Source organism: Austrofundulus limnaeus, unplaced genomic scaffold (genome assembly GCF_001266775.1).
Source record: "Austrofundulus limnaeus strain Quisiro unplaced genomic scaffold, Austrofundulus_limnaeus-1.0 Scaffold73, whole genome shotgun sequence".
Lineage (NCBI taxonomy): Eukaryota > Metazoa > Chordata > Actinopteri > Cyprinodontiformes > Rivulidae > Austrofundulus > Austrofundulus limnaeus.
Genome location: NW_013952475.1, coordinates 127,541 through 144,269, shown reverse-complemented (window position 1 = coordinate 144,269; position 16,729 = coordinate 127,541). Strand labels below are relative to the sequence as shown.

The following is a 16,729-nucleotide window of genomic DNA, read 5'->3' as shown; positions in this document are numbered from 1 at the left end:
ACTCAAGACAAACGCTTCCACTTCCAGGTCTAAAATTAGCTCCGGTGATTAAAGGAGTGTCGGAATCAGATTGACAGTGGCAGAAAGAAAGAAATCCTTTACAGACAGGAAGTAGCACAAAACCTATTTTTACCAAAAGTGCTCTTTTTTTCCTTTTTTTCTTTTTTACATCCCAGCATTCTTTTATCCCAACTAATGATAGGACAAAAACAGAACGGTGCATTCACACTCAAAAATAAAAAAATAAAAGAAAAGAAAAAACACAGACCTGATTTCGGGAGCAATTTAATCACCTGTATCATTTGTCTGTCTGGAATTACTTGTCTGTTTTAACAGCGTTCACAGTAATAATAGTGAAACGCTGACAGCACTCATTACGGCAACTCGCTTAGCTATCTTGCAGCATTTTAAAGGTATTCGTTTTAAATCTCTCGTTTTTATTTTTTTATTTTTTGGTTACTGTCTCTACATCCAAATCTGTCCAGGAGATGTGGCTTTTATCTGTGGTATCGCTTACAAAGTAAATCCATTTTAAGAGATACCATCTCGGCTGAGCAGATTCACTGAACTAACATTTGATTGTTGATCAAGAGGACACAAAGCTTTTAATTCACCTCCTGCACAGATTTGTTTTTTTTTTCCCCCTAGGTAGTTTTCTGCTCCTTTATTCACAAACCTTTCCACCCTTGTGTTTGAAACAAAATGCTTTGAGTCATTCGGATGATGCCCTAAATTCTTTGATCTACATTATTCTTGAGTTTTTATTGTCTTTTTTTTAAAGCTCCTTATTTTATTTTATTTTTTGCCGGAGTCTCAACTCTCCACACCGCGTCCACTTATCTAAAAATGATTCAGTGGTTAAATGTCAGAGCTGTCGGTGCCATTAAGGCCAGCACGTTTGAAGGAAAGAGGCCCTCCCCTCCTTCATCTTCTGTCTCTTCTTATTCCTCCCCCTGCTTCGCTTCCACATCTCAGCCCGGGCTGGTTTGAGGGCTGATGTGCAGACCTTGTCATTCAGATTAAGGCCACATTGTCAGCTCAGGGCTCTTCTCTCTTTAGTTTGCGTGTCCCGGATCTTTCTTCCCACTGTCAGCCCCCCCACCCGTCCCGCGGCCAGAGAAGACCTTATAAAGCTACATTCCTTCTCATCCACTTCTGTCAATTCCAGCGCTGTCACTCAAATCAGTGAAGAGAGGAGAGGAAGTTACTCACAGCAAGGTCTGCGCTTTTCTTATTCAAGCTCGGGTGACATGTCATCGAGTCAAAACTGTTTTCATTTGAATGTTAGATTTGCGTTTTTATTTTTTGTGTTACATCCGAACGAAATCCAGACGATGCAAAATGTGACGCAGCAGAAGGATGCGATGGGTGAAGGAGAACGGAGGCTGCGAACTCTTCCTCTTCGGAGATAACGCTCATCACGGGTCCCGCTTTGTAGTAGTAAAGGCAGTCGCGTTGTTATTTTTAAATCGTTTTTTTTTTACGTGTCGACCTGAGTGTTTGTCAGGAGGTGACACATCCACCAGATAATCTTAGTCACTCCTTATCCTGCTCTGGAAACGCGTCCCAGCACGGTGTTTATCATCCGACCACATCTTGACTCACCGCCGCGGTCGCCGTCACGTCACATCTAATTACTAGAGCAGCTCTGTGGCATTTAATTTTCATGCTCCTCACTAACTGCTTGGCTTTTTTTCATTCTCTCTCTCTCTACCTCCCTCCCTCCCTCTTTCTTTTGCTCTCTCTAAATGAGCAATGATTCAGCACTGTGAAGGATGGTGGACAGTTTCTTTCTTGGTATTAGTGCGAGAAGAGAGAGAGAGAGAAAGAAAAAAACACATATTTCAGTTTGAAGACACAGAAGCACGTCATAATGAAACAACAAACAGATCAGAGTGAGTCTGCAGTTTCGCACCCRGTGCCTTCCTCGTCCTCCACCCATGCGTGGAGCCTCTGCTTCTCTAGAGGCCGAGCAGCCGTGCTTCAACACAGCACCCTGCTGCCGGCTGCGGCCTCGGCCCAGGTGTCGGCTTTACCAAACTCCACAATGAGTCAGGAGTTTCAAGATGATTTTCTTGGTTTAACTGTTACTTGAAGCAGAGTAAAAATGTGTTCCCATACACTCATCAGTGGCGTAATAACGATGTCACGGAAGTGAAGTGTATTAACAACCCTGCGCAGTGTTGCTAAGAAGTAAAGCAGAGGTGAGTCAAGCTGTGCTTTATTTAATAGAATGCGCTTTTTTACGTTTGATAAATTCATTTCTGAAAAAAAAATCCTTATCTGAATTTCTCAAAAAGTTTTTTTTATTTTGTGATAGCAATCTTGTTTTTATCTTCGGTCAAATCTCTCTGATATATCATTGCAGACTCATTTTCATTTCATTTTATATCTCAGTAGCTATCTGATGAGCACTAATTGGAAAAAAAAAAGATTTCATAAAACCTTGTCAGTGCCCTTCGCAAGAATGAATAAAATGCAGTGTTTGAGCGTTAGAAGTTTGTGCGCCAACGACGGAGCAGACTGTCGTCCTCGGTCACCATCAGGTCTTTTCTTGCCCCGGTGAACATTCAACGCTGTCGGTGAGTTTGAGCTAAATTAAAATAAACCATCGACCGTTGATTGTACCCCGTGGCCAGCCTTTGTCACTTCGCGTCTCACGGGGAGGAGAAGGAAGCTCAAGATGTTCCRAAACCTGGAAGCAAACATGACTAATGACTTCTTGAAATAAAAAAAAAAGGAAATAAATTACCCATAGAGCACCTCCTTGAGAAACATCCAAAGTGCTTGCGGCTTCAGAATCACAGCAAAGGTCACAATCAACATTCATTGCTGTCGGTGGGTTTAACTGTGTGGAAGAGCTCGCTGAACGATGAATGCAACTGTGTCCCAGATTTCAGCCGAACATCATGAGGAATGTTGTCACGACATGCTGATGGTGTTGTTTCACTCGCACCACGTCTCTCCTCCTCGCCTGAACTCAGCAACGTCCTCATGGTTGGTGCAAAGTGACATCTTGGCAGTTTGATTAGAAGAGCGAGGTTAGACATGAATTGTGAATTCTGCTTAGAATACATGTATGTGGACATTGTTCAGTGATGACTCACTTTCTTTTATTTGGTTATTATTAACATGTCTGATGTGTTTTCTGCTTTGCTGTTGTTTTTGATGCACCTAAATCAAATCCAATAAAAGAACGCTCTCAGCTCTATGTTGTTGGTCTTTCATGTTCCTGGCAAATTTTTGTTGCCATTTAAAATTAATGAGGTTGGGTGTAACACGGTCAAAACAGTTTGGMTTTAACATTATAAGAAGCTATCTGCAATACATTTCTGCCACTGATCAAAGCACTAGACACTAGGGTTGGGCATAATCGTATTGTGTGCAATTAATCGTCAGAAAAACATTAATCGATTATTTTTTGGCACTTGACGATTAATACRATTAATGCCACCATCAGTCTGCTCGATGCTCCTCTCCACTTCAAATATGACAAACATTTTAAAAAAGGGTTCTGTAATTTATTTATCCATCAACACAATTTAAAAAATTGATGTATAGTCTGAAGTCTGTAATTTTGACACAATTTGGAACAGATTTTAACGAATCTTTCCCACTAAATTGGTCATGAGACCAGGACATAAGGGTGTCCATGGACTCCAGGGGATTAATCGTCAAATTAAATACCACAATTAATCGTGATTATTTTTTTTTGCCAGTATTGCCCAACCCTACTAGACACCACTATCAATGTACAACAAATAGTCAAATGTCTTAATCAGAAAATAAAATCAGTCTAATCCAAAATGTGTTCAATCCAAATCTCTATTTTAGTCCATGCACTTATAGTTGCAATTACCAAAACCATTTGGCTTAAAAAAATTATTTCAAATACATTTTTTTGCTAAATTCCATATAATTGTAACTTCTGCACAAATACTGTTTTAACAGTTTGTTCTGTTGGGAGGCTGAAGGATATAAATGCTTAAATCATGGGGTTCAAGATACCTTTTAACTTGTTTGTCTAAATTTAAATGTATTTTTTTAAACCTGGAGCGAGTGGTTAAACAGACACTAAGTAAAATAATAGTTTACACATTTTCATCTGTTTACAATACAATTCAAATATGCCTTTATAGTTTTGAACTTAGGCCTACTTCAAATTATTCCTTAGTTKGACTTTCAGAACAGAAACATGTCTTGGTTTCACACAGATTCTCACAGGACATTTAGCAAAAATAACCCTTGTTTTTTAGATAATTTTGTTCCACTCAAAATGAACTAAAAGAAAATAAAAGGCTTGSTAATATAGTCTCCAACATACAAATATCAGTAAATTAATAAAATGAGCATTAAAAATTTTCTTTTATATCAGGACTTAGTGCTTTTTAAAGTTTAAATMTGGGGTTACATTTGTTTTACATGCATGTCCTCAACTTTCAATGGCTCTAATAGCACTACAGTACACAAGCATTTCTCAATAATTTCCTACTTTTGTACAAAAGGCCAGCAGATTTAGACAAATTCTTTGCCAGGTCAAAAAAAGGTCACCACCTGGATTTAAGCTAATAGATAAGAGCCTCCCATTGGATAATTACTGCTTCAGCTGACAAGTTATTGAACCTTAACTGACAGAGAGTAGCTCCATACAGAAAGACACATCCTGAGGTTGTGGAAAATTTGTTCCAGAAAGGGTCGAATTATTTGGCATCAGAAAACATGTTGAAACTAAAATCAGGTTAAAAACTAGGGACGGCATATTTGAAGAAGGAATGTGGTCAAAAAGATTAAAAATTCAGATGTCCATCCATCCATTTTCTGTACACGCTTCTTCCTTTTCAGGGTTGCGTGGGTCACTGGTGCCCATATCCAGCAGTCACAGTGCGAGGGGCGGGGTACACCCTGGACAGGTCACAAGTCCATCACAGGGCCACACATAGAGACAAACGAGACAAACAACCATTCACTCTCTCACTCACACCTAGGGACAATTTAGAGTTATCAWTTAACCTAACAGTCATGTTTTTGGTCTGTGGGAGGAAGCCGGAGTACCCGGAGAGAACCCATGCATGCACGGAGAGAACATGCAAACTCTACCCAGAAAGGTCCCCAGACCGGGATTTCAGATGTAAAATGTATAATTTATCCCATATAAGTTTAAATAAAACCATGTGTGTGTGTGTGTAACATGTCTGTATTTGGCTTGTTCCGTATCCAACTTCACTCAAGTGACTTTAAGCCTTTCTCTGCACCACCCAACCAGGAAAGTACCTTCTTAGTATTTTGAAAAACTGAAAGCATCTGATTCAGAATGAAAACCACTGCTTGACCATCAACAACAAAGGATTTGATTTGTCTTCTCACACCACAGGGCTCACGACTGTAATTTAGGGCTTTCGAAATAAATCCACAATCTAATATACATCTTAGAGCTCTGCCCATTTTTAAAAGTTTTATCTGATAAGCCTGAAATGAATAAATAGAAAAGCAGCTACTCAGATGAGATATGCAAACCATCTATCAGATGTTTGAATCATTCAGGTCACTGAGCTTCAGCACTGACAGCAGACTCAGACAAGACGTGGCTACAGATGATGAAGCCTGTGAGGAACTGCTGTCTAATCATTACCAAGAAACTGCAGATGAAACGAAGTGAGTCACTTTAACAGTAAAAGATTGATCTTCTTAACAGTTACCAAGAAAAACTTAATTGTGTGCAAGTTTCATTTCCAGTTTTGCATGTCATTGAAGTTTGTCAAAAATTCAAACCATTTTTTTGTTTGATTTTACTTTTGTTAGTGTAAAAATAAAATGTGGGCTCTACAAAATGCACATGCAATTAAATTAAAAAGAACACACTGAAATTAACTGCTATGAGTGATAACAATGGGGGGAAACACTACAGTAAAAAAGAAAGATTAGTATATCAGAATGGTTTTTGTTGTTGAATAAACTTAATGTCTTTCTTTGTCCACTAGAGGGAGACCAATGAATAAGACACAAAGGACTGATAACTCAGCAGTTCGTAGTTTAATGCCTTCTACATTATCTTTGCTTTTTACATAAAAAATGGACAAGTAAACACAATTAACAGTATCTAAAATAAACATTTAAAATCTGAACTAAAATAAAATAAACAGTAAGTTTCGCTGTCAATGACAAGATCAATCAGTTAGGAAAAAAATCTAATTACAACGAGGAGCTTTATTTTTACAACTATTACCAGTGTTTTAATTAAAAACGTCACTTTTAAGACTTTTTTTTTCAATTCACATCAAAATAAAATTTAAAGCTCATAAAACCTGGGCATTTAAATGTAAAAAATTCTTTTGTGTTTTGCTAAAATACAAAGTTTGTGTTCGTCCATAATAATGCTGTTTGTGTGATAAAGGGAAAGTTGTGCAACTTCCAGACAACTCATCAATTGTAATTCCCCGTGGAGATAATGAGCAGTTTGGATGCTCCCTGCTCAGGTCACTGATGTGTAGTAAATGAAATGACAAAATTATGGAGATTATGACACCAAATAGCAGCTGTAACTCCAGAGATACAGCAGGCAATCTAAACACCACACACACTAGAATACGACATGGGGAAAAAAATAAAATAAAACACAGAAACTTGTTTGGTCACAAAACTGGAAAATCTGCTGAACTAGTACACCCAAGGTCAAATATTCTGCTTTGAATTATTAGACTTCAACCTGTAAAAACACACAGGCTACTTTGGGCGGCTGTGGCGGAGTGGTTAGGGGAGTCGTCCTGGAACAGGAAGGTCACCAGTTCGATCCCCCGTCCAACTGTCTCAGTTGTATCCTTGGGCAAGACACTTAACCCCTAATGCCTCTGATGTGTGTCCCCATCAGTGTATGGAATGGAAAATGGTAAATGGACTGTCCTTATATAGTGCCTTTCTATCTTCACACTACCGACGTTCACCCACGCACACACACATTCACACACTGATGATGGTAAACTACAATTGTAGCCACAGCTGYCCTGGGGCACACTAACAGAAGCAAGGCTGCCATACTCACGCGCCACCGGACCCTCTGACCACCCTCAGTAGGCAAGGTGGGTAAGGTGTCTTGCCCAAGGACACAACTGAGTCRACTGGACGAGGATTGAACCGGCGACCTTCCGGTTCCAGGACGATGGATTTATTTTTCATTTTGATTAACTTTTTAACGGTTATAGAATTGTTTATTCTTTTATCGTAACTTTTGGACAAAAGATCTAAACAAAACCACAATGATATTTTGCTTTCAAGTGCTATATTTCATCCCTGATGTTACATGTCCTGTGTTCTACATTCCATGTGGTGTAAAGCAATTCATCATTAACAAAAAACAAGATGATGATTTTTGAGAAAAACATGAGACGTCAAATTTAGACCAAAAAAATAGTAATTTTTTGTGCTTTAGAGCAGTGGTATTTGCCCTTTCAGTGTTGGGTTGTGCAGCCGTTGGACGATTTCCTACTGCCTGATGTCCGCTGGTCTGAGCTGCCTCTCCCCCTCAGCCAGGAAGATCTGCATGGCCCGATATAACAAGTGGATGCCGAGCTCCCGTTTCCTCCTCATCTCCCAGTTGGACGCCACACCATAGAAATCTCCACGCTTCTGATTGGTGAGCATCTTTAACCCTGGAATAATTAGCGGAAATAAGAAGTCAAATCATTTCTAAAGTTGCTTTTTTTTTCATTAAAGCCAAATTTGAGATGAATATACTATATTAACTCTGCCCTATACTCACCAATGGCCTCCACCATGCAGGCCTCTCTGGTGTAAGCTTCCACTGGAATAACATTCTGGAAACAATGCAGAGAGATGACCCCCTGCCCGGCGGTCCACACCTGGAGGATGTGCTGCACTTTTGGGCACAGTTTCTGTCACAGGGAGAAAAATAATCCAAGTTTTATACAGATGTTGTTTTAAAATCAGTGCATGTTTCGTTCTTTGGTTTTCCTGTTTCAAAATAAAATGGCAAAAAAGTAAAACCGTGTAGTTTTCTTTTCTTTTTTTTAATTATTATTATTAAAGCATGTAAAACAAAGAAACAAAATAAAAGCATTTTTTTCTTATTTTATTTTGAAATGGAAAACACCAGAACGTTCTATATGTAAATTTTTGTAACTGCACAAGTTACAATTTTCTGCTTTCTCACCTTTGCCATCTTGTCTCCTCTGTAGTATTCTAAAGCCTCGTAAAGGTGACTATAGGGCCGAGAGCGTTTTCCTTTGCCCACATAAAATATAGCATGAATGAAACACTGGAAACACTCGTGAGGACTCATGGTGTGGCTACGGAAGGGGAGGTTTTTTGTCACTCTGACAAAGGAAGAAAAAAATAAAACAATTTTGAAAAATACATGTGTGTGATTAAAAAAAGTTACATTGTAATGATTTGTAAAGGAGAGTTTAAAGCATATTTTTAGTAGATACTACTTTGCTCAAAATCTCATCCTTTTTCTGTGACAGCGGTATGTACATTGTGCGGGACATAGAAAACATGGGCCATCCAACATGGAGTACCTTGGGTCAAGCAGTAGGTAGTTGAAGCTGGACTTGATAATGCCCTCCCTCCACTTCCTGTTCTGATCAGGTTGGTCAAACTGCTGGCTCAAAGCCTGCTCATCAGCCTGGCAATTAGGCAGCTGGAAAGCCTGCAGGGCTCGACACAGTTCCAGACTATAACCTAAGTTAACTACAATAAAAAATAATAATAATAATAAAATAAAAAAGAACAGACCACAAATGCTCATTTTGTATCCATATCAGTAAATATAAGTAATATCACCAATGTAATGTTACTTTACTTATACATTTATAATACTAGAATTTAAACCCTAAAAATCATCCATAAAGTTGGGGGGTAGTAGTAGTATTATACACAGGTTATTGATGATTCGATTTTTTATTCTTTTAAAGCTCAAAAAATTATGATGGTATTATACTTGAGATAGTATTATACATGAATAAATACGCTAATTTACAATTCAAAAAAATAAATCTCACTCAAATTCAATGATTGAATCTACTATGAAATCTTTGTGTTTCAATTTACTTACTGCAAATTAAGAACAATAAACACCTATTTATTTATTTATTTATTTAAGTGAAGTTAATTAATTGGCATTACCTGTTTGTGGTTTGTCTAGTTGTGTCTTGTCTTGATGTGTTTTGGCGTTTGATTCTTGTAAAAGGCGGCACAACCGTCTCATGTAGGTGGGCCTGGTTCGGCTGCTGATGGGACCTGGACTCTCTCCCAGCTCCACAAGCCTCAGTCGCAACTCCCTGTCAGTTATTCCTCTTATTTCCGGCAACAGATTGTTGTCGGAATTACCRTTGTCCATTTTCGTTGCCACCTTCTCAGATTGCTGGTTCTCTTTATTTTTGTTTCTCTTCATTTCGGCTTGCATGGAACGCCAGTCATAGAGAACGGTCTCTTCGGTGCTGGTGCTGCTCGAGCTCAGGGACGTGTCTGTTGTAGGTGGGACGTGCGTCTCAATAAGTTTGTGGCCCTGTTCCGTGTCAGTGTAAAGGTACTCCACCGGTTCGTCCAGATTTAGGGTGAGCGGGCGCCCACCAGGGGTGAAAGACAAGTCTGCCAAACGCTGGGGCCTATGGCTGGCCGACAGCCTGCTCATGCTGTACCTCGGAGTGCATCCTGTTCCTGGAGTACAAGGAAGATCAGAGTTCTCTCTGGATCTCTTTGGAGAGAAAAGACTGGAAGACGACGAAGACGAYGCAGACTCAGACTGAGAACTGCTGTCCTCGGTGAAGAGGACATCTTCGTTTTTGAGTCCATCTTCCAGTTCTTTAGCAGAGGCATYGTTCAAGTTTCCCATAGCCGCCTCGTCTGCACTAGTCAGATCATCAGTTAGAAATKCCTTGTCTTCAGAACGATCCATGCCCTGTCCTCGCACAGCAAGAACAATCTCTGCAAAGTTTTTCTCATAAGCATCTAATGGATTATCTTGATCCTTGTCTAGTAAGACAGTGTCATCCAAAGTCTGCGTTTGGTCAACAGTGTCYGTTACGCTCTTAGTAAGAATGAGCGTATCAGCTTGGCTATGACTAAAMGTGCTGGACTGGGTGTCTCGGTTATCCGAAGACAAGGAGTTTCCTTCGTCATCTCTTCTCAAATCATCTGACGTATAGGCAGGTGTGCGTGGTGAGTAGTACCCGTGTCCACTGCTCTGGGACTTRGGTGTCGGACGGAGTGTTCGAACCGGCGTCGGCAGAGTTTCGTCAAAAAAAGAAGAGGTGACTGATACCTGTGGAGTTCTCATGGAGCAGCGACTCAATCTAGAGCGCGTCCTGCCAGTTACAAAAGGACTGGGTGTCAAAAAGAGCCTATCGTTTTTTTCTAACGCTTCAGTTGCATCAAATTTGACATTAGATTCTTGCTTTACATCTTTTTTACTTGAAGTGTCCATGGCAGAGCCACCACAGGCATCAAATATTTTGTTCTTTSTGTGGTCTTCTTCAGACAAGGTCARTTTATCAAGCAGAGCAGGTAAAGGCTCTGCAGTCTCAAGTTTTGAACCAATCTCAGGTTCTCTTTGAGCATCTGGTTTATTCCTATCCTCGTTTGGGAATTCACTACCAGAGTTTGTAGAAATCTGGGTTGTCCTTTTGTTGGATTCAACCTCAGCAGAAGCCTCCCTTGCAACAGGGAAGCAAAGATGTTCAGAGTGTGAAGAATCGTCCACACAGCTGGTGTAATGGTCGCTCTCACAGCTACTGTATTTACTGCTACCAGTCCCACTGCTGCTGCTGGCAACAGGCTCCTGGTCATTTTGTCCATCCAGCTCATCATCACTCACACCAAGAGTACAGTGACTGACAACAGTTTTCTCCAAGTCCTGCTCTGTGCTCTCACTGTTCTCTCTGCAGTAAACAAAAACRTGATCCGGCGACGTGACGTCAATGCTCTGCTTGGGTAAAACAGTGGCCATGCGTTCTAGATCAAGAAAGTCAGAGTACTCAGAAAAGTCAAACGGTAAAGTGCTGACAAATGGRCTTCCCTCACCACCAGTATTTTTGTTGGAGGATTCGGGACTGAAAACAGGGACATATTCATCTATATCCCTGAAGCTTACACTCTTTCGATTTGTTCTTCGCCTGCAGGAAAACTCTGGAAGTGTGTCTGTTTTGGAGGGAGAAATTTTGCCATTAGCTGCAGCAGCATTTTCATTTCCTTTTGTTGCTAACATCCCTTCAATACATAACGGGTCCTCCTTAAGAACGGACATTGTCACTGCAGGTCCCACCGCAGACAGGCGAGTGCTGGAAAGCATAGAAGTACCATGGACCATGTTAATATTCGATAATCCTCTGCAACTTGGTCTTCCGTTGATGTTYGACAGGTTGAAAAGAGMTGAGAGCCTTGTGCTGCTCAGTGGAGCGTCRCCAAAATCACTTATCCTGGACGAAAGGGAACTGAAACTGTGATTGGATTCAGGATAGCTGGAGAGGTCAGTCTGGTCAGAGTACACAGCTGTAAAGAAAATGAGAAAAAGGTTTACGATTTAACCTAAATCACATGGTGGTGAAACATAAARCAGACAAAATCCCTCAATATGCAGCTCTAACCTGTATGATCTATTACTATAGTATTTTGTTGAAGAGGTCATGCTTTTAGTTATCTAACATGTTAAATAGAGACGTATTTTAGTATGTAATATTTTTTATTGCTATTTCATTAAATCAATCTATCCAAAATCAAGATTAGACTAGATTAGATTAGATTAGATTAGATTAGATTAGCTTTATTGTCATTCAAACATATTAGAGATGCAATGAAGAACGAGATGCAGTTAAGAACACCCATTCAAGAAAAACACACGACAAAACATTGGGGAACAGGTGAACAGGTATTACGCAACAGGGTAGCGCTACCTTTTGCAGCTTGAAAATACACAATAGGAGAAGATGAGTTAAAAAAAGTTAATTAAAAAAGTTTGTCAAAAATGCTAATTTTTGGCTTAAGTAGAGATAAACGTTATAAAAACAACATCTTACCGTACTGGAACTGAGGCAGGTCCTCCTCCTCTGCGTCAGATGAACTAGCCTGGTAATGCTGAAGGAGTTGGGCACATTTTTGGTTTTCCTGTTGCTCTGCAAGCTGCATAGGAGTGTTCCCTTCCTGCATGAACAAACACATGACAAGGGTAACAGAAAGCACACGGCATCTGGGTCGCCGGTTCAACTCCCCGAACCAACCAGCCCCACTTTGGGCCCTGCTCCCTCAGCTGCTCCCTGGGTGCTGTAATTGGCAGCCACATGTGCGATGGGTAAAATGCAGAGATTTAATTTCCCACCAGGGGATCAATAATGTGGATAAAATAAATAAATAAAAATCTAAGCGACGGGTATAACTGAGATGCTCAAAATTCAGGAAAAACAGCACAGGTTATAAAAACAACTTGAACATTTAAATTTAATTTTAAATTTACTTGTGATGTCTTTCTTAGCTCTCTAATATTTTTTTCTGGTTCATGCAAAACCTTTAAAAGACTTGAAATGAGAATTTACATTATCTTTAATATTTGGGTTCCCTCCATTAATTAAGAGCAACTTGAGATTTTGATAACATCCCCACAGTGCTGCAACATGAAGAGGAGTCAGGCCTTCAGATGACCTGGAAGAAATGCAACATTAAGCAATCAGAATTAACTGCTCCATAAATAATGCAAAACAAGCATAAAACCTGATYAGGAAAGTGTTCATCAGTGCTCATTAAAATACCTGACGTTGGGGTCTGCTCCATGCTGTAGTAGCAGTTTTAAGCAGCGGATGTTCTTCTCAGTTTCTTTACCGACCGCCAAGTGGATCGCAGCCACGCCTTTGGTTCCTACCAGGTCGGGACTTGCACCTTTTGCAAGGAGCAACTGCACAGATCTGCCAAAAAAAAGTGTATGTTCATTTCTATAACAGACACTTCTGTACATAAGATAATGATCAAATGACGRCCAACAAAATGTGACAATCAGACTAAAAAGATCTAACTTTTTATTCAAGAGTTTTGCATAATTACAAAAATGCAGTGGTTATTCAGGCTAACGGGATTTAGTTGATAAGTGATCAGAAATAAAACTTCAAATTTATTCCTTTTTCTTTTAGAAAAATGTACAAATTGCTGTCCTACTCGTCAATGTTGTTTAACACAAACAAAAACAGAAACTAAACAATGTCCTCAACTAAATAAATCAGTATTATAGGCTTTGTCATTTGTCATTTACTTTACAGCTATTACACGTGTAATATGTGATTATAATTGTTAACGCATGATAAACGAATGAGGATGTAATTCATAATAACAAATTATTCACACGGCTCAACATATAAATTTTGCATGATGACTGCAGTTTTGTATACAAAATTGCTGTTTAGTGAAACCACTTGATTTGTTTTGATCATGCTTACAATTCAGAAGATTAAACCTTTAACAATTATATATATATATATATATATATAAACATTGTGACTAATAACATATGTCCACCATAGCTGCACGAACACGTTGACACCATACTTGTATCCTCCTCAGCGAAGATCGTATCGTGATCACATTTATTTATAATTATGCGTCAAAGGGCCTCAGAAGCAACAAATATTAAAAACGGCTTTATTATGAATGAAAAATGAAGTGTTATGCCTCAGGTTCGTATCAGTGTTATAGCGCKAACAAAACAAACATCAGAGCAGTGTTTTTGTTTTCATGCTGCACGTCAGAGCTAAACAAAGAGGAAAAGGCTTGATCAGTACCTGGGCTCTCCATCTTTCACTGCGGCACATAACTGACTGGACAGCCTTCTATTGTTGCGATCCATGACCCGCGAGATTTGTTTAAAGCCACCCTAAACTGTGAGCAGCATATTCCAGTTTACGTCCTCAGAGAATCAATAACTTCACATCGAGGTTAGCTTACGGAGCTACGCGAGTGTTGACTTTTCCGCTGCATCATGTGCCTTGTTCATACATCTAGCTGATAATATATTTATGTAAACTGTTAATATGCTAACTGAATATTTCATTGAGGTTTAGGCTTTAAAAAAGTTTAAAGTTTATCGATAAGTCTGATTACGCTGTTTTGTTATTGTTAAACTTCCCTCCAAGTCACGACGGCACGCAAGCAAACGGAAGACCCGCCTATGGACAATTCTGATTGGACAACTATTCACGGACTGGATGCTCTGATTGGACAATTGTTCACAGATCATGTGCTCTGATTGGACAACAGTTGACCAGACAGAAGAGGCCTTGTTCAAAATAAAAATTTCATTTCCCAATCAATTTGTTTTATGACCACATCCTTTTAGCGATTGGGTGAAGTAAAGCAGTTTTTACTTTTACTTACTTACTTACTTACTTACTTACTTACTTACTTACTTACTTACTTACTTACTTACTTACTTACTTACTTACTTACTTACTTACNTTACTTACTTACTTACTTACTTACTTACTTACTTACTTACTTACTTACTTACTTACTTACTTACTTACTTACTTACTTACTTACTTACTTACCCTTTTCTCTTTGATATATGCCGACAATCTACTTAAATTGTGTAAATGTAGCTGTTTATTTGCAGAGCAACAACACATTTTCTGCATTTATCTTTGTGCACTTTTGTGGAGGTGTGTGCCTGTTCCATCTGTACAGAAGATGCTTTTACGGCCACAGGGGGGGGAAATCTCCCTAAATTCTGAGTTTAGGAGAATTTTTTTATTTTTTGTATGTGTGGCCCTAGTTTGTGCTCATGTAGTGCATTTAGGATAAATTGATAATTCATAAGTTTATTAAAAATGCTTCAAAATAATCACAGCCTTGTGTTTTGGACAGTTTAATAGTGTTAAATATCATGATGCAACTTGCACAAATAAAATGTACTTGGAACGGTGGTATCAGACTTGTGCATAAACAGTAATACTTAAATTCTTTACAAAACCTTTAGGAATAATTTATGTTTCACTCTTTAGGAATAATTCTTCAATAATTCCGTCACACTGTACGAAATTTCAACCAAAAATGAGAGATTGGGCAGATAATCCAACATTTGATCAAATACTGGGACTGTAATCTCAGGCAGAGAGGGTGATGAAGAGGCCCATTAGAAGGAGGAGCAGACTGGGGTAAAAAGCTCCAGCATGGCCAGGTAGATTGCAGTTTTCATAGGGTTCGATGCAGGCAGCAAAAGCCATGACGTGTGCAATGTAGCTCTGTTCCTGAACTCCGTGAAAAAGGTGGGACATTGGTCCTTTGGCAAAGATAGCCACATCCTCTATACCATGGGTTTCTGAGTCGAGGGGGACAGGAGCCTGCTGGCGGTACTTTTTTGTTGCTGTTGAAAAAATGTGATAGAGGGACATTAGATTTTTCTGAGATTTCTTGCAGACAAGCAATACATTAAAATCAACAGCACGTGTGGGAAGAAATGTGACTTCTTTTAGGTCAGTGTTTCTTAAAATCATACATTTCTCTTAGAATTATGCCTATAAAATGTGAGAGCCTTTGTGTTCCTTTATGACCCCACTTCTGGTTGGTGTATAAGTATCTTGTTAGGCCGTTAGATGGTGCTGTTACATTATGACTTTCTTACAAAGATCTGTGTGCACATACATGAAATTGTTTCATTCACATCAGGACGGGTTCCATTGGCGATCTGATATCCTGGTCCATTTCCATACACAGCAGTGGTAAAGTGCTTCTTGTCATCCGCCAATCCACGAGACACCCCTAAGAATCACAGGACACAGTGTTCAGGTCAAAAATCTCATGACACTAAATGACTTTCTTTTACACATATCCTCTGCAGTGAGCTAATATTTTCTGTTTTTTCCTTTTTTAATTCGTGTTTTACCAAAAACAGGGTTTCCTCTGGCAGAATGCCCTCCGAAAGCAAAGACATGAGAGTGGTCAGCGGTGACAACAGACAGAGTGTCCAGTTCACTGGTGAGTTCGGCCGCTCGCCCAATTGCATTGTCAAACTCAACAGCTTCATGCAGAGCCATTTTGGCTCTCCCATCATGGTGACCATGATCAATCCTCCCCCTTAAAGTCCAACAAACAGAAACACATAAACTTCAAAAGAAGCATTTTCAGAAAATAGCTTATTTGTTGTGGAGGGAAAAAATGCTGGTTCTTTTGGCAAAACACCAAAAATTGTAACATAAAATTGATGTTTAAAGTGGTGCTGTGGATTTATATCAGGGGCTCTGCAAACTTTACAGTCATAAGAGACATTTCCTCCCCTTGGCTTACTCATAAATTGTGTCTGGAGCCACAAAACATGCTGCAACTGTGATTATCAGCTGGTGGCTGGTGGGCCACTTTGRGTTCATTGAAGGGGAGATTTTCCGGCCAGTGGGGTTGACCATTATAAATCCAAAAATATATAGTGAATTTTAACATTTATAATTATTTTTGCACTTTAGGATAAAATAAAAGACCATATTCATGTAAAGAAAATAGAAAAAAAACCATGTGACCACTTGTGTTTTAACCATCTTGATGAAGGTTTACATTAGTTTTAATGATGCTCATGTTTTGTATAAAATGTGTGTGTGATTTTCTTGTGCGATTTGTATTGATTGTATTTTATTGTTATTTTATCTTGTTTCGTATAACTATTTTGTTTATGGCAAGTCCAGGGCCAACAGATGAAAATTATCCTGTGGCTAACTCTGGCACATTTACAGAAATGTTGATTAATGTGAAT

The 16,729-nt window shown here is 39.2% G+C and overlaps 2 protein-coding genes across 3 annotated transcripts in view; both read right to left on the bottom strand.

Annotated features, from left to right (window-relative positions):
* Window positions 1–6,841: 6,841 nt before the first annotated feature.
* LOC106519195 (uncharacterized) lies at window positions 6,842–14,295 on the bottom strand. Of its 2 annotated transcripts, XM_014010754.1 has the most exons (9): window positions 13,773–14,295; window positions 12,753–12,905; window positions 12,540–12,645; window positions 12,027–12,150; window positions 9,139–11,502; window positions 8,532–8,703; window positions 8,165–8,327; window positions 7,754–7,886; window positions 6,842–7,643 (listed from the first exon to the last, which is right to left on the bottom strand). In XM_014010754.1, exons 1-9 carry the CDS (start codon window positions 13,835–13,837, stop codon window positions 7,477–7,479), a joined length of 3,447 nt encoding a protein of 1,148 aa, XP_013866208.1. In that variant the 5' UTR covers window positions 13,838–14,295; the 3' UTR covers window positions 6,842–7,476. The 2 variants fall into 2 exon arrangements, with proteins under 2 accessions (XP_013866208.1, XP_013866209.1); XM_014010755.1 differs by lacking the exons at window positions 12,540–12,645; window positions 13,773–14,295 and having other exon boundaries at window positions 12,753–12,838.
* Window positions 14,296–14,838: 543 nt separating this feature from the next.
* Window positions 14,839–16,729, bottom strand: part of alpi.2 (alkaline phosphatase, intestinal, tandem duplicate 2) — a 7,045-nt gene continuing 5,154 nt past the window's right edge. Inside the window, exons 9-11 of the mRNA XM_014010757.1 lie at window positions 15,872–16,063; window positions 15,631–15,747; window positions 14,839–15,352 (exon numbers count right to left, since the gene is read on the bottom strand). Of these exons, the coding sequence (XP_013866211.1) occupies window positions 15,093–15,352; window positions 15,631–15,747; window positions 15,872–16,063 (569 nt within the window). The 3' untranslated portion in view covers window positions 14,839–15,092. The remainder of the gene's footprint in view (window positions 15,353–15,630; window positions 15,748–15,871; window positions 16,064–16,729) is intronic.